The 22643-nt window shown below is 51.4% G+C and overlaps 2 protein-coding genes and 1 long non-coding RNA gene across 3 annotated transcripts in view; 1 reads left to right on the plus strand and 2 right to left on the minus strand.

Annotated features, from left to right (window-relative positions):
* Positions 1–224: 224 nt before the first annotated feature.
* On the minus strand, positions 225–4043 carry DNAJB1 (DnaJ heat shock protein family (Hsp40) member B1). The gene is made up of 3 exons (XM_016935313.4): positions 3606–4043; positions 1923–2503; positions 225–1626 (listed from the first exon to the last, which is right to left on the minus strand). Exons 1-3 carry the CDS (start codon positions 3814–3816, stop codon positions 1396–1398), a joined length of 1023 nt encoding a protein of 340 aa, XP_016790802.1. The 5' UTR covers positions 3817–4043; the 3' UTR covers positions 225–1395.
* A 1218-nt stretch (positions 4044–5261) lies between these two features.
* On the minus strand, positions 5262–14822 carry LOC134809085 (uncharacterized). Its single transcript, XR_010153733.1, has 3 exons — positions 14712–14822; positions 13188–13311; positions 5262–5346 (listed from the first exon to the last, which is right to left on the minus strand). It is a non-coding gene; the product is annotated as an uncharacterized LOC134809085 (long non-coding RNA).
* A 142-nt stretch (positions 14823–14964) lies between these two features.
* TECR (trans-2,3-enoyl-CoA reductase) overlaps positions 14965–22643 on the plus strand; it is a 36079-nt gene continuing 28400 nt past the window's right edge. Inside the window, exon 1 of the mRNA XM_016935319.3 lies at positions 14965–15213. Coding sequence (XP_016790808.1) covers positions 15199–15213 — 15 coding nt within the window. The 5' untranslated portion in view covers positions 14965–15198. The remainder of the gene's footprint in view (positions 15214–22643) is intronic.

A 22643-nucleotide genomic window follows, 5' to 3' on the forward strand; every position in this document is an offset into this window, starting at 1 on the left:
AAGGCCACTGTGCTTGGGTCTCTGGTTTTTTGGACCCCGAGTCTGGGTGGAAGTTCTCCAACCCACTTATGGCTGAGGAAGGGAGACTTATCTTTCCCTTGCAGGGCACTTGCCTCCTGCCCATCCCACCCTCTCACCTTGATTGCATTTGGAGGGATGCCCAGCTCCCCACTCCACCCCCAAAACCAGCAGAACCCTCAAACAGAGTCACAGGACTGCTCCCCTGAAGTTTAGCATCAGTCTTTAATGCTGTCGCACTTCATTGACAAGTCACACACTTTGGTCTCATGTTGGCAGTGGCAACTTACAATGAGTCTAAAGGTCTGAGCACCGGACTGGCCTCCAGGGAACAGACATTTGTTCCAACTCCCCTTCCCTCCCCAAGATTTCTTCAGAATTCCATTATGGCCCTATACAGAGAGCACTGGCTGCCGGGGACAGGTTTTGAGTGTACACCAACTATACATGGAATTATAAAAACATATTTACAGACGTTCCACAGTGCTCCTGTAATCAGAAGCAAAGACCCTTTTATCAAAAGGGATTGTATCTAGGGCTGTGCAAAATTCAAAAGGATCAGATCCCTTTGAAAGAGTCCATAGTCCATGAAACAAAAAATTACCTGGGCCACTGGTAAGCCCCACGTGTGCCAAGATTGCCTTACAGAAATGTAAAGAGTGTGACCCACAAAGTGAGGACATTCAGCTTCACTGGAGCCAGAGGTCAGGAAGGCCCCTTGCTGGGGCCAGGCTCCCAGACCGTCAAGGGAGAGGTGGCTGCACTTGCTGGAGTCACTCACTGGAGGCTGACTCCCTTGGTCCTGCTGGAACGAGAGGTATTGCTTGTGGACGCCAACCAGGCAGTTCTGCAGGAATAGTTTAGGTTCTCAATTTGAGATGGCCAAAGAGAAGACAGAATTCTCCAGGAGAAGAGCAAGACATGGGAGACAAATACAGAATAAAGCACAAACTGATCACACAACAGAAAAGGAGGAGTGTACAGGGTCTGGGAATCAAGACAGCAAGTTGACATTATCTACCAGCCAGAAGCAAAAAGACACAGAGGGATCAAGTCCAGCTGCTGGTCTGCCTCTCACCCCTGGCCAGGGACTGGAGGTGGATGTGGGCCCATCCCGGGAGGGCTGCCGGACCCAGTGGGGCAGACTGGAATGCCTTTTCCTGCTGTTCCCACCACCTGATGCCCTATAGCTCGAAAAACCACTGAAGTCTAGTGTGCGACTTTGAAAGACTGTAATATATGCTCTGGAAAACATTCAGCAGTACGAAAGCCCTCCCTGGGCCCTCCCACCCTCTCATGGTCCACAACTGGTAGAAAGGTCCAGAAATCCTTGAGCTCTGGAAAGGTCCCTGGTCAGTCCTTGGGGAGCTCAGATAGCTATATTGGAAGAACCTGCTCAAGTACGGTTCTTGATGTCTGGGGAATCCTTTCGGGGAAGATCACTTCAAACTCAATAATGAGGTCCCCACGTTTCTCGGGTGTTTTGGGGAGGGGGAGGCCTTCTCCAGGAACTTTTCGCCGCATGCCAGGCCTGATGACATCTTTGAATACGACGGGTATCGTCCTGCCGTCCAGAGTGGGGACGTTCACTGTGCAGCCACACAGAGCCTTGAAAAGCAAAGGGACAGCATTAGATGGAAGCTGGCTCAAGAGGCTCAGCTCTTGCCCAGAGGCCATCTGCCATGGAGTAAGACCCATCAGGCCTCTGCAGCCAAGACCTGGCCCCCAAATCTACACGTCCCCACCATGAAAGCTCCAGAACAGCGCCCTGGTCAGTCCTGTTCACTGTTGTGCCCCAAGCCTGGCACGCACCACATACCCCAACACATTTGTTCAGCAAATACTAAACTGCTTCAAAAAGCAGCCATCGCCCTCTACAGACACCGCCCCACCTGGCACCTTACCTCCCGGAGGCTGATCCTGGCAGGATAAATGACATCAGAGCCATCTCTCTTAAAGATATTGTGGGGCTTGTCCTTTAAAACAAAGACGATATCAGCTGGAATGTTGTTGGAGGTCTGGTCTCCTTCCTTGGGGAAAGTGATTTTGGTCCCTTCTTTCCACCCCTTCTTCACTTCGATGGTCAATATTTTGTCTTCGTTTCGAATGCTCTTTCCGTCGGGGTTTAGCCGCTTGTGGGAGATTTTCATCTTCTTGGTACAGCCGCTGTAGATCTCTTCAAGGGAGACTCGAAGGTCGTGGGTGACTGGGGGATCTTGCTTCTTTCGGGCGGGCTCTTGGGCAGAGCGGGAGCGGCCAAAGTTCACGTTGGTGAAGCCACCCATGCCCATAGGGAAGCCAGAGAATGGGTCATCAATGTCCATGCCTTCCTCCCCGTTCCGCTGCCCAAAAAAGGTGTCAAAGGGATTTCTGCCACCGAAGAACTCAGCAAACATGGCATGAGGGTCTCCATGGAATGTGTAGCTGAAAGAGGTACCATTGGCACCACCGCCGCTACCGCCACTGGGGCCACTGCCCTTTAGGCCTGAAAAGCAGATTTAGAAGCAGTCAGATGGCTGAACAGCAGACTCTCTCTCGAGCTTCCCTTACAGGGGGAAACAGCTTGGAAGCCATGGGGGAGGAACTTTTTTGTCTGTCAGGGGAGAGCAAGGAAGAACCCCAAGTTTCTACCTCTCACTGCAACAGCAGAGACGCCCCCCCACCAACAGTATTTCCGCGTAGCCTGACAGTGGAAAAAGACTCATGCGGTTAGGTGTTCACCTCCAGGTGCCACCTAGGCCCTGCCACTCCTGGACTGACCCATCCTCCTGGCAACATCACCAAGAGATGGCTAAAGACACATGGTCCAGGGTCGGCTTTCGGTTAAGTGTTTACTCTCAACATTTTAGGGCTAATGGTGTGTAGGAAGAGTAGAAATAAGAAAAAAATAAATAAATAAATAAATAGGGAGTTTTTAAATCCTCACACATTAACATTCACTGCCACCATCCTTGCACAAAAAGTCAGCTCCAGATCAAGCCCAGAAGCCAGCCTGAATCATCAACGGGCACAGGGACAAAAAGCCCTGCTCTCCTTCCCCTCCGAGGCGGCCCCGCTCTCCGGACCTGGGCGGCCGCTGCCTCCTGCGTGCCCTGCCGGGGCCAGGTCATCACTTCCCGGGAATTATCCCAACCCAGCCCCCAAGCCCACGAACGGGGTCGGCTCCTGCATTCACAGCCCCTCGCCCCGCAGCTGAGCCGGAGGCGCCGCCCTGCGGACCCCGGCGGCCGAGCCCAGGTGAGCTCGGGTCCGCAGCGGGCTCCGCCGCGCCGTCCCCGTCGTCACCCCCGGCTCCCCCACCCCCCTGCACCGCACCCCGGGGCTGCTCGGGGCCGCGGGAGGAGGCGCCCGGGGAGGGGCAGCCCCAGACATGCTAGAAGCTTCTGGGCGAGCGGCTGGGCCAAGGATCCTCCTCCCACCGCGCGGCCGCCAATCCGAGGGCGGAGGCCCGCGAGGCCGGAGGGCGGGGCAGCTCGGCCCCACGGCCCGGGGCGTCCTCCCCGGGGGGCCGCCGAGAGGGGGCCAGCCTGCCTCAGTTTCCCTGTCTGTCAAAAGGCGGGGCCGCGCCCCTGGCCGCGAGCACACACCTTCCTCCCCGTAGCGGTCGAAGATCTCGCGCTTGCGCGGGTCGCTGAGCACATCGTAGGCCTCGGCGATCTCCTTGAACTTCTCCTCGGCGCCGGGCTCCTTGTTCTTGTCCGGGTGGTAGCGCAGCGCCTGGCGGCGATAGGCCCGCTTGATCTCCTCGTCCGACGCGCCGCGGGCCAGGCCCAGCGTCTGGTAGTAGTCTTTACCCATGACCCCCTCCTGCGGCCCGCCGACCCGCTGTCGCCGTCCCCCGGCTCCGCCGCCGACCAGTCCCGGACTCTATATACCCGTCCGGCGGAAGCTTCCAGAGCCCGCCAGCCCCCTCCAGAACCTTCCGCCCCGCCCCCCCCCGCGGCGCCGGCCAATCGCCGCCGCCCTTTCAGCGACACGCGACATCCGGGGCGGGGCCTCGCCGTCAACGGCCGCCCGCGCGGGGCCACGCCCCCTCCCGCTCCGCCCTCGGCAACGCCTCCCCGCGGCGCGCGCGCACAAGTCGGAGGAGGCCCCGCCCACCTTTCGGGACGAGCCAATCGCGACCTTCTTTCACTCTCTACGCGGCCCCAGCTACCCTGCGTCCCGCCCTCCGCCTGGGTCAGTAGGTCGGGAGCCACAGCGAACTTGCTGTTCCAGGAAGGGGTGGGGCCTGGGACTACCCAGACCTTTCCCCGGGAGGCGATGAACCTGCTCGCCCTTGTCTCGTGGGGCCTGCGGTGGGCTCCCGCCCGGTGACGCCGGACGAACTACCTAACCTGTGTCTGCCTAACCCAGGGGCCCCCTTCTATCTACAACATGGCAATAAGAGAACCTATCAGGCCGGGCGCGGAGCCTCACGCCTGTAATCCCATCACTTCCTGAGGCCAAGACAGGAGGATCTCTTGAGCCTAGGAGTTGGAGACCAGCCTAGGCAACATAAGGAGACTCCGTTTCTATTTAAGATTAACAAACAGGCCGGGCGCAGTGGCTCACGCCTGTAATCCCAGCATTTTGGGAGGCCGAGGCGGGCGGATCACTTGAGGTCAGGAGTTCGAGACCAGCCTGGCCAACATGGTGAAACCCCATCTCTGCTAAAAATATAAAAATTACCCGGGCGTTGGTGGCACGGACCTGTAATCCCAGCTACTCAGGAGATTGAGGCCTGAGAATAGCTTGAATCGGGGAGGCGGAGGTTGCAGTGAGCCGAGATCCGGCCGTTGCACTCCAGCCTCGGCAACAGAGCGAGACTCTGTCTCATAAATAAATAAAATAAGTAAAATAAAGTAAAATGAACAAAAAACCCACCAGCGCTATTCTCCCAACCGTGGGGAGAAGGATTTTGGGACGGAAGACTGCCTCTGTTCTCACCTCCTAAAGCAAGGTGAGGATCTGGACGGAAGCGCATCTCCCAAGGTCCTCCCAGTCCCGCCTTCTTCCCTTTACTGCCCTCTCAAGATCACTTGCCGCTAAATTTGAAATTTATCTTGTTTCTTGGCTTTCAATGTGTCTTCCCTCCCAGTCTGACATCGCCACCTGGGCAGGGGCCAGGTCCTGTCTGCACTGGGTCCCCAGTGCCTGGAACGCAGTGAGAACCTCATAAATATTCCCCGTTCTTACACACGTGCTTCTTTTTCTTCCCCAACTACCTTTATAATTTGGGGGGACATAGGTGTGTCACACACCTTTCAAGGCCTCTGTTTCCTCAATTGTAGGCAACACGATCGCGTTTGGCTCTGAAAGTCTGGGGTGCCTCCGTCAAGGACAGAGCTGATGGGAAAAGGAGGCTCAGAAAGGGGTTCCACCTGGGAAGGGCCCAGGGAAGTGGGGGAGGTTCCTGGAAGAACTGCCTGGGAGGTCAGAGCCATGTAACACTGGCTCTGGAACCAGACAGCTGGGCTTCATTCCCAGCTCCAGCATTTCCCGGCTGGGTAACCTTGGGTTAGTTACTAGGCCTTTGCTGGCCTTAGCTTCCTCATCTGCACAATGAGGAATGAGGATAGCAGTTGTGCCCACATCATGAGGGCTTTGAAGTTTATATGAGTCAACATTTGCAAAGTGCTCAGAGCAGACATGGCACAAAGGAAGCATTGTCAAAGGGGTGACTAACCATTTTCTTAGTGGTGGGCTCTTCAGCCATCACCTCATTCCTGGCAGCTAAAAGATTCCAGTGACAGCTGCCCCTGGGCAGATAGGGACTCCTGAAGAAGAAGACCATCCTCCTGCCTCCTGAGGCGGGAGGATCTCTTGAGCCCAGGAATTTGAGGCTGCAGGCAGCTATGATTGTGCCACTGCACTCCAGCCTGGGTGACAGTGAGACCCTCAGCCTCCCCATAAAAAAGTTACATAAATAACTATCAGGAGCATCATGGCGGATAGTTACATAAATAACTATCAGGAGCATCATGGCGGATAGTTACATAAACAACTATCAGGAGCATCCAGCAGGCAGATCTGGTTCTCTTGGCCCACTCAATGATCTCTGAGGTAACTGCATCAGCAAGAACTCTGGACTAGAACTGGACAACCCGGGAGGATGGGGCTGAAATTCCCTAGACATCGAGAACCATACTTGAGCAGGGGTCCTGAAGCAATTATGGGGAGAGAGAACTTGATATTTTTTAAAAAGTTACTAGGCTGGGCACAGTGGCTCACGCCTGTCATCCCAGCATTCTGGGAAGGTGAGGTGGGAGGATCTCTTGAGGCCAGGAGTTCCAGCCTGGGCAACATAGTGAGACCCCATCTATACAAAAAATTAAAAATAAAAAAAAATAGCCGGGTGCAATGATGTGAGCCTGTAGTCCCAGCTACTCAGTGGACCAAGGTAGGAGGATAGCTTGAGCCCAGGAATTTGAGGCTGCAGTCAGCTATGATTGTGCCACTGCTCTCCAGCCTGGGTGACAGTGAGATCCTGAACCTCCCCATAAAAAAATTATATAAATAACTATCAGGAGCATTATGGGGAAAAACTCAGAGCTTGTGACTTTATAAACTAGTATTTTATAATATAAATTTAATTTAGAATTACAAGTGCAGCAGCCTCCAAAGGCTTTAACGTGGCTCTGGGTGGGCCTTTCTGGTTGTTCTAAAGTTTCTTGCCATAGGCCAGGCACAGTGACTCAACGCCTATAATCCCAGCACTTTGGGAGGCTGAGGCGGGTGGATCACCTGAGGTCAGGAGTTCGAGACCAGTCTGGCCAACGTGGTGAAACCCCGTCTCTACTAAAAATACAAAAATTAGTCAGGCGCGGTGGCGCGTGCCTGTAATCCCAGCTACTCTGGAGGCTGAGGCAGGAGACTCGCTTCAACCCAAGAGGCAGAGGTTGCAGTGAGCCAAGATCGCGCCACTGTACTCCAGACTGGGTGACAGAGTGAGAGTTTCAAAATAATAATAATAATAATAATAATAATAATAATAATAAAAGTTTCTTGGCACACTGGAGGGGAACATTTTGCTAAAAACACTGCGGAAGGGATGTCTTTGTGCTTGGGGTCAATGTTAGAGCTGGGAACTCTCCCCTCCTTGAGTAAGCCTGGGTCATGTTCAGGAAGTTTTGTTTGTTTGTTTTGAGATGGAGTTTCACTCTTGTAGCCCAGGCTGGAGTGCAGTGGCATGATCTCAGCTCACAGCAACCTCCGCCTCCTGGGTTCAAGTGATTCTCCTGCCTTAGCCTCCCAAGTAGCTAGGACTACAGGTGCTTGCGACCATGCCTGGCTAATTTTTGTAGTTTTAGTAGAGATGGGGTTTCACCATGTTGGCCAGGCTGGTCTTGAACTCCTGACCTCAGGTGATCAACACGCCTTGATCTCCCAAGGTGCTGGGATTACAGGCGTGAGCCACCATGCCCAGCCAGTTCGGGAAGTTTTAATTTTTTTTTTTTTAATCAGTTCTAGGAGCCAGGAAATTAAACAAACAAACAAACCCAGTAACTCTCTCCTAATGGACATGGTACTGTGACCTGAACACTCACTGAGAACTTCAGAATATTACTGAAAAAATGGCCTCTGCGTCAACTTCAGCAGATATTGGGCTCTTAACTTGGAAAAGCTGTTATAGTTGTTTGTTGTGTCAGCGTGGCTAAGCTCTAGAACCTAGTTATTCAACTAAACACTAATCTAAGTGTTGCTGTGAAGTTATTAGGTTGATGCGGTTAGGTTAGCATGTCTACAGTTGCTTGACTTTAAAAACAGGACATGACCCTCAAGGATGTGAGGATGTAAGCGGGCCTCATCCAATCAGTCTAGAGACTTTAAAAGCCAACACTGAGGCCGGGTGTGGTGGGTCACGCCTGTAATCCCAGCACTTTGGGAGGCTGAGGCAGGAGAATTACTTGAACCCAGGAGGCAGAGGTTGCAGTGAGCCGAGATCAGGCCGCTGCACTCCAGCCTGGTGACAGAGCAAGACTCTGTCTCGAAGAAAAAAAAAAAAAGCCAACACTGAAAGCAAACACTGAGGTTTCCCGGCAGAAAAAGCATCAGCTCCTGCCTAAGTTTCCAGCCTGCTAGCCCACCCAGCAGATTTTGGTGTTGTCTAGCCAGCCCCCACAAGCATGCAAGCCAATTCCTTGAAATAAATCTCTGCACACAAACACAGACACACACACAGACACACAGACACACACACAGACACACACACACACACACACACACACACTCCTACTGGCTCTGGCTCTGTGTCTTTGGTAATATCCTGACTGATATAGCAACTATGCAAGTGAGTCTGAGGACAGTTGCTTTAGTTCAAATCCTGGACCAACTGTTTCCTTATTCCCTACGTGTGTGATCTTCCACAGCCTGCTTGATCTCTGGGAGCATTAGGTCTGTCCTCCATAAATTGGAGATAAGAGTAGATTAGGCCGGGTGCGGTGGCTCATGCCTGTAATCCCAGCACTTTGGGAAGCTGAGGCGGGTGGATCACTTGAGGTCAGGAGTTTGAGACCAGCCTGTCCAACGTGGTGAAACCCTGTCTCTGCTAAAAACACAAAAATTAGCTGAGCATGGTGGCATGTGCCCATACTCCCAGCTACTCGGGAGGCTGAGGCAGGAGAATCACTTGAACCTGGGAGGTGGAGGTTGCAGTGAGCCAAGATCACGCCACTGTACTCCAGCCTGGGCAACAGAGCCAGACTGTCTCGAAAAGAAAAGAAAAGAGTAGATTTTACCCTGCTGGTGTTGCTATGTGGATGAAATTGAGAGGAAATGAACAGGAAGTGAACAGGAAATGAACATTATAATAACATTTTTATTTTTATTTTTGAGATGGAGTCTCACTCTGTCACCCAGGCTGGAGTGCAGTGGTGTGATCTCAGCTCACTGCAACTTCCGCCTCCTGGGTTCAAGCGATTCTCTGCCTCAGCCTCCTGAGTAGCTGGGATTATAGGTGCCTACCACCACACCTGGCTAATTTTTGTATTTTTAGTAGAGACTGGGTTTCACCATGTTGGCCAGGCTAATCTCGAACTCCTGATCTCATGATCCACCCACCTTGGCCTCCCAAAGTGCTGGGATTACAAGGGTTGAACCCCACACCCGGCCTTGTTTTTGTTTTTGTTTTTGTTTTTGAGATGGGGTCTCACACTGTCACCCATGCTGGAGCACAGTGGCACAATCTTGGCTCACTGCAACCTCCACCTCCCAGGTTCAAATGATCCTCCTGCCCCAGCCTCCTGAGTAGTTGGGATCACAGGTGCCTGCCACCATGCCCGGCTAATTTTTTGTATTATGGTTTTGGTAGAGATGGGGTTTTGCCATGTTGCTCAGGTTGGTCTCAAACACCTGAGCTCAGGTGATCCGCCGGCCTTGGCCTCCCCAAGTGTTGGGATTACAGGCATAAGCCACCATGTCTGGCCTATAATAACATCTAACACTGACATGGCCAAGCCTGTTCCAAGTACTCGATGAATATTAACTCATATACTTGTCACAACAGCCCTATGAGGTTGGGCTATCATTACACCCATTTTACAGGTGGGGAGATGGAGATTCTGAGAGGTCATGTGACTTCCCCAGGGTCACCCAGAGAGTAAAATGCTGAAGTGTTTAGCATACTGAGTGCTTACAGTAGACACTCAGCTTGTGTATAATGTGACTCAGATGATCATAAAGCCTTAATTTTAAGAAAATTGCATTACTCCTGTCTTCAGCTCTTCACCTGTTGAAAAAAAGACCTTCAGGCCAGGTGCGGTGGCTCACATCTGTAATCCCAGCACTTTTGGACGCCAAGGCAGGAGGATCACTTGAGCCCAGGAGTTCCAGATCAGCCTGGCCCACATAGTGAGACCCCATATCTGCAAACAATGACAAAGAAATCAGCTGGGCATGGTGGCACGTGCCAGCTACTTGGGAGGCTGAGGTGGAAGGATCACTTGAGCTCAGGAATTCCAAGCTGCAGTGAGCTATGAGTGTGCCACTGCACACTAGCCTGAGAGACAGTGAGACCCTGTCTCAAAAATAAATAAAAATCCAAATAAATTTTGAAAAGATCTTCAAGGCTGGGTGCGGTGGCTCATGCCTGTAATCTCAGCACTTTGGGAGGCTGAGGCAGGTGGATCCCTTGAAGTCAGGAGTTCGAGACCAGCCTGGCCAACATGGTGAAACCCCATCTCTATTAAAAATGCAAAAATTAGTCAGGCATGGTGGCGTGCACCTGTAATCCCAGCTATTTGGGAGGCTGAGGCAGGAGAATCACTTGAACCTAGGAGGTGGAGGTTGCAATGAGCCGAGATGGTGCCACTGCACTCCAGCCTGGACAACAGAGCGAGACTCGTTCTCAAAAAAAAAAAAAAAAAAAAAAAAAAGACCTTCAAAAAGCACTATAGCCATATGAGCCAACAATCCCACTCCCAGTGGGATACCCATGTGAAATGAAAACCTTTGTTCATATATAAAAATTCATGGCTGGGTGCGGTGGCTCATGCCTGTAATCCCAGCACTTTGGGAGGCCGAGGCGGGAGGATCACAAGGTCAAGAGATGGAGACCATCCTGACCAACATGGTGAAATTCCGTCTGTACTAAAAATACAAAAATTAGCTGGGCATGGTGGTGCACACCTGTAATCCCAGCTATTCGGGAGGCTGACGCAGGAGAATCGCTTGAACCCAGAAGGTGGAGGTTGCAGTGAGCCGAGATTGCGCCACTGTACTCCAGCCTGGGTGACAGAGCGAGACTCCATCTCAAAAATAAAAATAAAAAAGATACTATTATAATGTTCATTTCCTGGCTCCTCTCAATTTCATCAACATAGCAACACCAGCAGGGTAAAATCTACTTTTTTTTTTTTTTTTTTGAGACGGAGTCTCATGAGCGAATGTTTGCTGAGGCTTTATTAGTTATTACCAACAGCAGTTAAACCCTAACTGTGTTTCAATGGATGAATGGATAAACAAATGGGATCCATCCACACAATGGAATACTATTCAGCTATAAAAAGGAATGAGCTACGGATACAAAAAAACAACATTACAGATGAACCTCATATGCATTATGTGGGTGAAAGAAGCCAGGCTCAAAAGGCTGCGTGATTCCATTTCACTCAACCTTCTGGAAAAGGCAAAAGTATCAGGACAGAAAGCAGACGAATGCTTGCCAGGGGCTGGGACCTGCAACAAATGGAGTAGTTTGGAGAATTTTTTGGGTTGGTGTAAATGCTCTGTATCTTGATTGTAGTGGTGGTTGCATGACCGTATGTGTTCAGAGCTGTACACTAAAATGGGTGAATTTTACTACATGTCAATTACACTTCAATGAAAAAAAAAAAAAGAAGGAGAAAAACCAAACAACCCAGGCAAGACAGGATAGGGTTTGGGAAACCTCTCTCCGGGATTCCTGACACAGCAGAAACTTGCTAACGGGCCCTGGCTTGTCTAGTCCCAGCTTCACCTCCCCTCACACACCCAGCAAGCCAGCTCACTCATACACAACCCAAACCAGCCAAGCCAGGTTCTGGAAAAAGTCAAGATCCGACCTGACCTGCCCATGGGAAATACAAAAGGAGCTTGTGAGACACGACATTACCAAACACATCACATCTCTGGCATTCAAATGGTCTCGGGTTCCCCCCAAACCTGAGGTCCAGAAAAGCTCATCCTTGGAAGCTGCCGCAGCTTAGGCCGTCTCTTGCAGTTTCTCCCTTGGAAATTACTTTAATAAAGGAGCTAGTTACCATCAGCTCAACAACGACCCAACAGATCTACCAGTCACCATTGTGAATCAGCCACTGCTGGGACTGTGAAGGGACCAGCAGGATCTAGCTGTCCCTACAGACAGGCACTGTCAGGGGGCCACAGTACAGTGTCCTCAGTGGCTTGAACAAAGTGGCCAGTCTTCATTCCAAGGGTGGGTTTCATTTCTGCTGACAGCCTGGTTACCGGAAGCCAGATGGGCAAACAAGGGGTTCCTCAAGCCTGCAACACCCCTCAAAAACAAAGAGGAATTCTACTTTGGAGGCTGGATCTTGCCTTTCTGCCAGCTTCTTATGGGTGAGGAGGGGGTGGAAATTATTTGTATGTTCCGGTTGACACGCAGCATAGTAGGTGCACGAGGATGATTTGGTGCCTGTTGAGTAAGTGTGGGGCTCAGAAAAGCAGTCTCAAAAGGGAATTTCCAAAACGTTCTGAGTTTATGGGAATATGTATGGAATCTCTTCAAAATGACACCTACTTGTACACCGTCATGCCCTATCTAGCTGCAACCCAGAGATGGAAGACTCACCTCTTCAGATCACATTAAATAAGTTGAAAATTTGCGTAACTGGTGAAGGAGCAACACATGGATGGGTCTTAGGGTTTCAACCCTATCCCTATGGCCCCTCACAATCAAGTACCTCAGGTAACTCAATCTGATAGGATTTTAACTGTGGTCTCAGGCCGAGTGGGATGGCTCATGCCTGTAATCCCAGCGCTTTGGGAGGCCGAGGAGGGAGGATCACTTGAGGCCAGGAGTTCCAGAGCAGCCTGGGCAACATAATGAGATCCCATCTCTACTAAAAAATTAACTTGTGGCCTGGAAGCAAATACTCTCCCCCAGCACCCAAGAAGGGCAGGGAGTGAGGCCTGTCATGACACAGAAGGCCTCAAAACTCAAACTGCCACCAGAAAAATATCTCTGCTTTTTTTTTTTTTTTTGAGACGGAGTTTCACTCTTGTCACCCAGGCTGGAGTGCAGTGGTGTGATATCTGCTCACTGCAACCTCTGCCTCCTGGGTTCAACTGATTCTTCTGCCTCAGCTACCTGAGTAGCTGTGATTACAGGTGCCCACCACCACACCCAGATAATTTTTGTACTTTTAGTAGAGACCGTTTCGCCATGTTGGCCAAGCTGGTCTCAAACTCCTGACCTCAGGTGATCCTCCTGCCTCGGCCTCCCAAAGTGCTGGGATTACAGGCCTGAGCCACTGCGTCCGGCCAGATCCTTGCTTTTGAAAGCACACATACAGAACACCTTCAGGTTTTCATCTGTTTTTCCCAGATAGCACCAGTGAAAAAGATAATGAGTTTCCAGAAGACCACATAGCGTTGGCTTCCTGTACTCGCAGTCAGGGATCCCCAAAGGCTACAGCTTCAGAAGTTTCCAGAGCCAAATCTGGATGACTGAGTTCCAAGCACTGACTCACCCTTGCCTCCGCCTGCTCCCCTGTGAATCAGCGATCTACCTTTAAGGACTTCTCATCGTGTCTCTCATGACAGGCCTGTGAATTCCGGATGGTTCAACAGCTCATGAAAGCTCAGGGGCAGGATCTGGAAACAAGAGTAAGGAGAGGAGGTGAAGAAGTGTGCCAGGTACTGCCTGTTCCTTTGTCTGTCAAAAGTCTTTTCTTTTTTTTTCTTTTTTTTTTTGAGACAGAATCTCACTCTGTCGCCCAGGCTGGAGTGCAGTGGTGCGATCTTGGCTCACTGCAACCTCCACCTCCTGGGTTCAAGCGATTCTCAGCCTCCCTAGTAGCTGGGATTACAGGTGCCCACCATTACACCTGGCTAATTTTTGTATTTTTAGTAGAGACAGGGTTTCACCACGTTGTCCAGGCTGATCTTGAACTCCTGACCTCATGTGATCTGCCTGTCTTGGCCTCCCGAAGTGCTGGGATTACAGGTGTGAGCCACCGTGCCTGGCCAGAAATTTATGTGTTTTTCATTTACAGCACATCTCAATTTGGACCAGTCCCATTTCTTTTTCTTTTTTCTTTTTTTTTTTGAGACGGTCTGTTGCTCAGGCTGGAGTGGAGTGGCGAGATCTTGGCTCACTGCAATCTCCGCCTCCCGGGTTCAAGCAATTCTTCTGCCTCAGCCTCCTGATTAGCTGGGACTACAGGTGTGTACCACCACGCCCGGCTAATTTTTGTATTTTTAGTAGATATGAGATTTCACCATATCTGCCAGGCTGGTCTCGAACTCCTCACCTCGTGATCTGCCCCCCTCGGCCTCCCAAGGTGCTAGGATTACAGGTGTGAGCCATCGTTCCCGGCCTGGACCAGCCCCATTTCAAGGGCTCAGTGGCCCCATTGGAGCCACTAGACACGATTCTGGACGTCAGGCAGAGACCAATGTAGTTCCCCTGTCCATAGGGCGGAGCAAAGTGTGGAGGGGGGCCGGGCGGGGTGGCTCAGGCCTGTAATCCTAGCACTTTGGGAGGCTGAGGCGGGAGGATCACCTGAGGTCAGGAGTTCAAGACCAGCCTGGCCAACCATGGGGAAACCCCGTCTCTACTAAAAAAAATACAAAAATTAGCCGGGCGTGGTGGCGGGCGCCTGTAATCTCAGCTACTTGGGAGGCTGAGGCATGAGAATCGCTTGAACCCGGGAGGCGGAGGTTGCGTGAGCCGTCATTGCGCCACTGCACTCCAGCTGGGGGACAGAACGAGATTGTTTCAAAAACAAAACAAAACAAAACAAAAAAACAAAGTGGGGCGGGGCTGTCATTAAAAACGGCAGTGAAGCCACCCCAGAATGGGGCTGGGGCTTAAGGTTGCAGGTTGGGGGTTCCCAAATGGGGAGCTTTTCGCTACTCCGTTTCGCCTTTCCTTCCCTCCCACTCAAGAGTCTCCTCCCATAGTGACCTCCTCGCCATCCAGACTCCGCAGCCCGCGACCCCAGCCCCTAGCCCTCTCCTGCTGTTCCCGGTGTACCCCGGGGGCCGCCCACCTCAGAATTTACCCCGTCGGCGCCGCCTGTCATGTGGATGCTGCCTTGCCTGTCACTCAACTTCTTACCCCGCCCCCGCGTCTGGCCTAACCGTCGCTTACCTTGGTTTCCACAGCGACGCCATCAGGGGGCGTGGCAAAGGGACGCGCGGCGCAGAGACCTCCTTTGGATTGGTGGATGGTCAAGCCCCTTCTCTTTAGCCCCTCCTACAGGCGTTCCGCCCCCTTCGATTGGTCTCGCAAGTTGATTGGTCAATCCCCTGGTGCTAGCCCTAGTCTTGGTTCGGACCGGCCCCAAGGAGCAGGGGCGAAGGTGGGCGCCTCGTGCCCTGATTGGCCGACGGGGCGCGCGCGGCCGGGAGGGGCGGGGCGGACGCAGAGCCGCGTTTAGTCTATTGCTGCGGTTGCGGGCGCTGTAGGGACCCTGTGCTGTGCCGCGCAGTTAGGCAGCAGCAGCCGCGGAGCAGTAGCCGCCGTGGGAGGGAGCCATGAAGCATTACGAGGTAAGAAGCGAGAAACAGGGACCGTGTGGCCACTGCTGACCCATTCTTTTTCCTTCTTTGCGGGACCACGGGACCCCACTTTCTGGTCCTGTGCCCCGAAGGAAGAGCCGGACGGCGCAGGCGCAGTGGGCAAGCGTTGCGCCCCGGGCCACTCGTAAATTCCAATGCGCATGTGCGCAGGAAGTATTTATAAATCTGCAACCCAGGCTGTTTTGGGGGTACTTTTTCTTGGGGGTCTCTGCAGGGGCTGGGACGCTTGCAGGTTCCTAGCAGCTCCCCCAGCGGGCTGAGTTGCAGACTTTGTCATGGGAGCCACGAAGGTGCGGGACCCTTGCTCCCAATCCGAGGGAGTCTTGCACAAACCTTGCGCCACGCCGCCGTCACCAGCGTAGGAAGGGGCTCTGCAATCAGTATTCTTGTGTACGACCTTTGGACCCCTTCCCTCGCCCGGGACGTTCCCGGGAGACTTAGGCGGTGAGGGAGGTGCAGCTCCACAGCTGGCTTTCGCAGAGCAGCGAAGCTGATCTTGCTTTCTGGTTATCAAAGAGGTCATCTCCGTCAACCCTTGGGTGTCACCAAGGAGAAATCTTATACCCACCCACAGCCACTCTTGAAGCCCAAGTCTTCTGACTCCTAACTTGGGTCTCTTTTTCCCTTAAAACGAAGTCTTCTGATGTGCTTATCGCCCTAGGTGATAATATAATATTAATAATTCAACCAATTATCCCTGAATTATTGCTGACTTTTAAGTAACTATCATCAAATAATAAAATTTGTTATTAAAATTCAAAATAAGAACAATTTAGCAAGTGCTTACTCTTGTGCTGGTGAGATTCTGTTACCTTGTATAAGAACTATTATTATTCCTGTTTGTAAGGATGAATAAAGTCTCAGAGATATCAAGTGACTTGTTCAAAGGCCCCTAGTTAGTAAATGCAAAACAGATAGGGGAACTCAGGACGCCAAGGTCTTAGTTCCTAGCCACTATGCCATGCTGGTCCTCAAATGAAAAATAGCAGGTCGAGCGATTTCTTGTTTCTCACTTCCCCTCCAATTTAAAAAATTCTGGCAAAATACACATAAAATTTACCATCTTGACTATTTTCAAGTGTGCAGTTCAGTGGCATTAAGAACATTCACATTGTTGTGCAACCATCACCACCACCCATCTCCAGAACTCTTTGCATCTTGGAAAACAGAAGCTGTAGCCGTTAAATACTAACTCCCCATTCCTCTCCACCTCCACCTCTGGCAGCCACCATTCTACTCAGCCGCCATTCCGTCTTAATGAATTGACTACTCTAGGTACCTTGGATACGTAGAAGGATTTTTTTTTTTTTCTTTTGGAGACAGAGTTTCGGTCTTATTGCCCGGGCTGGAGTGCAATGGCACGATCTCGGCCTACTGCAAACTCCGCCTCCTGGGTTTAAGCGATTCTCCTGCCTCAGCCTCCTGAATAGCTGGGATTACAGGTGCCCGCCACCATGCCCGGCTAATTTTTTGTATTTTTAGTAGAGACGGGGGTTTCACCATGTTGACCAGGCTGGCCTCAAACTCTTGACCTCAAGTGATTTGCCCGCCTCGGCCTCCCAAAGTACTGGGATTACAGGTGTGAGCTAGCGCGCCTGGCTGTTTGTTTTTATTCACAAGTTGAATATTACTACCTCTGCCTCCTGCCCCCTTTATTGCTACTATTTTTGGAAATTTACCCACAATCCTTTGAAGCCTTTTTTTGAGACGGAGTTTCGCTCTTGTTGCGTACGCTGGAGTGCAATGGCGCGATCTCGGCTCACCGCAACCTCCACCTCCCGGGTTCAAGTGATTCTCCTGCCCCAGCCTCCCGAGTAGCCGGAATTACAGGCATGAGCCACCATGCCCGGCTAATTTTGTATTTTTAGTAGAGATGGGGTTTCTCCATGTTGGTCAGGCTGGTCTCGAACTCCCGACCTCAGGTGATCCACCCACCTTGGCCTCCCAGAGTGCTGGGATTACAGGCATGAGCCACGGTGCCTAGCCCCTTAGAAGCCTTTAACCCAAAAATCCTGTAATTTTTGACATGGTATCAAGAATGAGGAGGTTTGTATTCAATAATCTCTGTCATTTAAGTTTTCATTCTAGAATGAAGTTCTGATGTGGATTCCCCTCTCAAACTCTATATCTAAACCTGTAGTCCCACTACTGTAGTCTCAGCTACTCGGGAGGCTGAAGCAGGAGGATGGCTTGAGCCCAGGAGGTTGAGGCTGCAGTGAGCCCAAAAATCAGGCCACTGCACTCCAGCCTGGGCAACAGAGACCCTGTTTGAAGGAAAAAAAAAAAAAAAAAGCTACCACGTCCAGCTTGAAACATGCAGTTTGGAGCATCCATATGGCATTTTGCAAATGTAGTTGGTTTAGTTTTGCTAGTTAACAGTCAGATAAAGTAGGCCTCTGAGCACCCTGGGGGTGCGTGCTTTTGTTCCAGGAAGCTGGGCACAGCCTGAGGCCCAAGACTTGGACTGGAGAATATGCTCCACCGTACTTAATCCTTTTCTCTCCCAGAAAGAAGGGGGAGCTTTGGCCAGGCATGGTGGCTCACGCCTGTAATCCCAGCACTTTGGTAGGCTGAGGTGGCCGGATCGCTTGAGGTGAGGAGTTCGAGACCAGCCTGGCTAACATGGAGAAACCTCGTCTCTACTAAAAATACAAAAGTGAGCTGAGTGTTGTGGCACACGCCTGTAATCTCAGCTACTTGGAGGCAGAGGTTGCAGCGAGCTGAGATCATGCCACTGTACTCCAGCCTGGATGACAGAGCGAGAGTCTGTCTCAAAAAAAAAAAAAAAAAAGAAGGGGGAAGCTTCAAACTCACTGTTCAAAGTGACCTTGAAGGAAAAAATAAATTGTTATTTTGCTGTGTTGTTTGTTATTCTCTGCCAACCTTTGCCAAGTACCCATAGAGGCGATAGCTACAGGGCTTCTGGGTGGGAGAAGCAGTTGTTTCCCAGCCCAGCGGATTGCATAGCAAGCAGATTAGTTTAACTGCATGTGTGTATTGTAGGTCAGTAAAAATAGAAAGGATGCTTTCACTCACACTTAACAAGCAATTTGAGAAAAGGTTTGTCTACATCAAAGAATATATTTCTGGCCGGGCGAGGTGGCTCATGCCTGTAATCCCAGCACTTTGGGAGGCTGAGACGGGTGAATCACTTGAAGTCAGGAGTTCGAGACCAGCCTGGTCAACATGGTGAAACCTCGTCTCTACTGAAAACAAAAAAATTAGCTGGGTATGGTGGCACGTGCTTGTAGTCCCAGCTACTGGCTTCAAGGCTGAGGAATGAGAATCACTTGAACCTGGGAGGCGGAGTTGCCATGAGCCGAGATCACGCCACTGTACTCCAGCCTGGGTGACAGAGCGAGACTCTGTTTTAAAAAAAATAAATAAAGGATATATTTCAGCTGGGCACAGTGGCTCATGCCTGTAATCCCAGCACTTTGGGACACCAAGGTGGGCAAATCATGTGAGGTCAGGAGTTCGAGACCAGCCTGGCCAACATGATGAAACCCCGTCTCTACAAAAAATAAAAAATTAGCTGGGTGTGGTGGCACACGCCTGAAATCCCAGGTACTTGGGAGGCTAAGGCAGGAGAATCACTTGAACCCGGGAGGCAGAGGTTGCAGTGAGCTGAGATCACACCACTGCACTCCAGCCTGGGTGACAAGAACGAGACTCTGTCTCAGAAAAAAAAAGAAAAAAAATCTGTTTCTGCTTGGGACTAAATCCATCTTCCCACCCTCAAGCAGTCTCTTGTCCACTGAGAGGTTGGCCCCTGGAGAGACCTTGGAGATTATGAAGTGCAGTTTACAATTGATAGAGGTAATGCCCAGAGGGGTGCTGGACGTGCTGACTGTCACACAACGAATTAATGTCTGGTTGAGGACTGTTATCGTGGCAGTTGGGATCCCAGCAGGAGTGGAGATCGGTGGCTGTTTCCATAGTAGCCTCATATCACTGCCAAATCTCATCTGATCTGAGAGGAAAAGTTATCCACTCTGTGGCCTAATTGAGGTGAAGCCTCTCTCTAGAACAGATCACCTCCAGGCCTTGGCTGAAGCCGTCTTCTTAGAATACCAGAGCAGGCCTTGCCATTGTCTTGGGGTCAGAGCTAGGTCGGTAAGCGAACTGCTTATCCTAGGATACAGTATTTTTTTTAATGTATTTTTTTATTTTATTGCTGTTTTTGCCACTGCAGATGAGACTCAAAGCAATGAGCCCAGCGGCAACTGGAAAAACAGCTACTACATCTTGTAAATGAGCCTGTTAATTCCTGAGAAAACCAGTCTGTCTTCAGCCTCCAGCAGTCCAGGTCGCTGCCCATTTCCCGCAGCTGAGTACCCAGAAGCGAGCCTCTTGGGGTCCCCCATAACCCACATTTAGGATGTTTTCTTTCTTCTTTTTTTTTTTTTTTAGACAGAGTCTCGCACTCTCGCCCAGGCTGGAGTGCATTGGCTCCATCTCGGCTCACTGTAAGCTCCGCCTCCCGGGTTCACACCATTCTCCTGCCTCAGCCTCCCGAGTAGCTGGAACTACAGGCGCCCACCACCATGCCTGGCTAATTTTTTGTATTTTTAGTAGACATGAAGTTTCACCGTGTTAGCCAGGATGGTCTCGATCTCCTGACCTTGTGATCCCCCCACCTCGGCCTCCCAAGGTGCTGGGATTACAGGAGTGAGCCACCACACCCGGCCTTTTTTTTTTTTTTTTTTTTTGTGACAGTCTCGCTCTGTCACCCAGGCTGGAGTGCAGTGATGCGATCTCACCTCACTGCAACCTCCACCTCCCCAGTTCAAGCGATTTTCCTGCCTCAGCCTCCCAAGTAGCTGTTATTACAGGTGGGTGCCACCATGCCCAGCTAATTTCTGTAGTTTTAGTAGAGATGGGGTTTCACCATGTTAGTCCAGGCTGGTCTCGAACTCCTGGGCTCAAGCAAACCTCCTGCCTTGGCATCCCAAAGTGCTGGGATTATAGGTGTGAGCCACGGCACCTTGCCCAGGGGTGAGTCTTATTAGCACCTGATCAGATGGGAACTGCTGTTCTACTTTACAGATAATGCAACTGAAGCTCAGAGAGGTAAACTAAGCTGGTCAAGGTCACAGAGCCTGGAAGCCAGGGAGCTGAACCTGGGTTTGTCAGACTCCAGTTTTGTCCACACAGATGGCTTCTCTGCTGATGCTGCCCTAGGACAGCTGGTGGCTCTCCTGCTGTGTTCTGAGGACAGAGCATCCCTGAAGGGAGGGCGAGGTGCTGCGGGTCAGTGTGGACTGCTGGGAGAGGGTCTTTCTCTGCCCTAAAATCGGATGGGCTGCCCCTTGCAGTAAGGGCAGGATTGAGAGTGATGAGCCTTGCCTGGGTGCAGTGGTTCATGCCTGTAATCCCAGCACGTTGGGAGGCTGAGGCAGGAGGATCACCTGAGGTCAGGAGTTCAAGACTAGCCTGGCCAACATGGCGAAACCCCCTCTCCACTAAAAATATAAAAATTGGCCGGGCGCAGTGGCTCACGCCTGTAATCTCAGCACTTTGGGAGGCTGAGGTGGGTGAATCACGAGGCCAGGAGATCGAGACCATCCTGGCTAACACAGTGAAACCCCGTCTCTACTAAAAAATAGAAAAAGTTAGCTGGGCGTGGTGGTGGGCGCCTGTAGTCCCAGCTACTCCGGAGGCTGAGGCAGGAGAATGGCGTGACCCGGGAGGCGGAGCTTGCAGTGAGCCGAGATCGCGCCACTGCACTCCAGCCTGGGCGACAGAGCGAGTCTCCGTCTCAAAAAAAAAAAAAAAAAAAAAAAAAAAAAAATATATATATATATATATATATATATATAATTAGCGAGGCATCATGGTGCGCTCCTGTAATCCCAGGTACTCGAGAGACTGAGGCAGGAGAATTTGTTTGAACCTGGGAGGCGGAGGTTGCGACGAGCTGAGATCGCACCACTGCATTCCAGTCCTGGGCAACAGAGTGAGATTCTGTCTCAAAAAAAAAAAAAAAAAAAAAAAGGGAAAGTGGTGAGCCTTGAGCTGTGGTGAGCTATAAAGACCTTTCCTATGTTAGCCTGACTCAGGCCAAGATCCTGAGGGGGTTGGAGGGGATCTTAGGCTTTTCAGATTTTCCTGCAGGCTTCTTGCTTTGAGCAGATGGTGACTCACTGGGCAGATTCTCCTGGTGGAGTCCCTTCTGTCCTGGATGTAGCTTTGTACTTAGGCCATTTCTTTGCTGTAGGCACACAGAATCTCAGAGCCGCAGGCTTGAGATAATTTTTCTGGTTTAACTTCTGTAAAGTTACAGATGAGGGACCTGAGACCCAGAGAAGAAGGGCTTTTCCAGGGCTGCAGGCCAGTTCCCCTTTGGGTTGGGCAGTATTGATTGATACTCTTCCTGGGAAGGTGGCAATGCTTGCGGGCTTTGGATCAGTGCTAGGCTCATATGCTTAACTGCCACTGACAAGATTTGGAGCCCATGGGCAAGTTCTTTAGCTTCTCGAGCTAGTTTTTTTTTTTTTTTTTTTTTTTTTTTCGTGAGACAGAGTCCCCCTCTGTTGCCCAGGCTGGAGTGCAGTGGTGCCATCTAGGCTCACTGCAACCTCTGCCTCCCGGGTTCAAGCGATTCTCCTGCCTCAGCCTCCTGAGTAGCTGGGATTACAGGCGCCCACCACCACGCCCGGCTAATTTTTGTATTTTTAGTAGAGATGGGGTTTCACCATATTGGCCAGGCTGGTCTTGAACTCCTGACCTTAAGTGATTCTCCCACCTTGGCCTCCCAAAGTGTTGGGATTACAGGCGTGAGCCACAGCGGCTGGCCTTGAACTAGCTTTTTAATCCATAAAATGACACCTGGGTGTGCGAGACCCGGCTGACATTGGCTGATGGTGTGCATCTTCCCAACTCTGTGTTCAGGGATATCAGGCTGACATCTCTAAGTCACAGGTAGGATATTTACACCACGGAAAGTGGCAAATGCTACAGCTCAGGCCCCTTCCTCTCTCCTGCCCAATGTTCATATTGACCGGGATAATTGTCCCTGCCTCCCAGGGTTATCGTTTCAAGGGTTTCTTGGTCTGGTGAGCATCGTATGAGCAGATACATGCCTGGAAAGCCTCAGCTTGGTGCAGCACCTTGCAGCAGCTAACATTTGACAAGTAGTACGGCCCTACTCACCTCTAGACCTCTGGACACGGGGCAGATGTGGGGAGGAGGGGCCGAGGAGGGGGCGGGGCCGAGGAGGGGGAGGCGGGTCCCAAGGAGTAGGAGGCAGAGTTTAGCAGGAAAAGGCATGTCCTGAGGAGGAGGAGGGGGCAGGGCTGAGGTGGAGGAAGTGGTTCCCGAGGATGAGGACGTAGGGCTGAGAAAGAAGAGGCGGGGCCGGGGGGGAAGGCGAGGCCGAGGGGGAGGAGGTGGGGCTC

This window comes from Pan troglodytes, chromosome 20 (genome assembly GCF_028858775.2).
Source record: "Pan troglodytes isolate AG18354 chromosome 20, NHGRI_mPanTro3-v2.0_pri, whole genome shotgun sequence".
NCBI classification, from domain to species: domain Eukaryota; kingdom Metazoa; phylum Chordata; class Mammalia; order Primates; family Hominidae; genus Pan; species Pan troglodytes.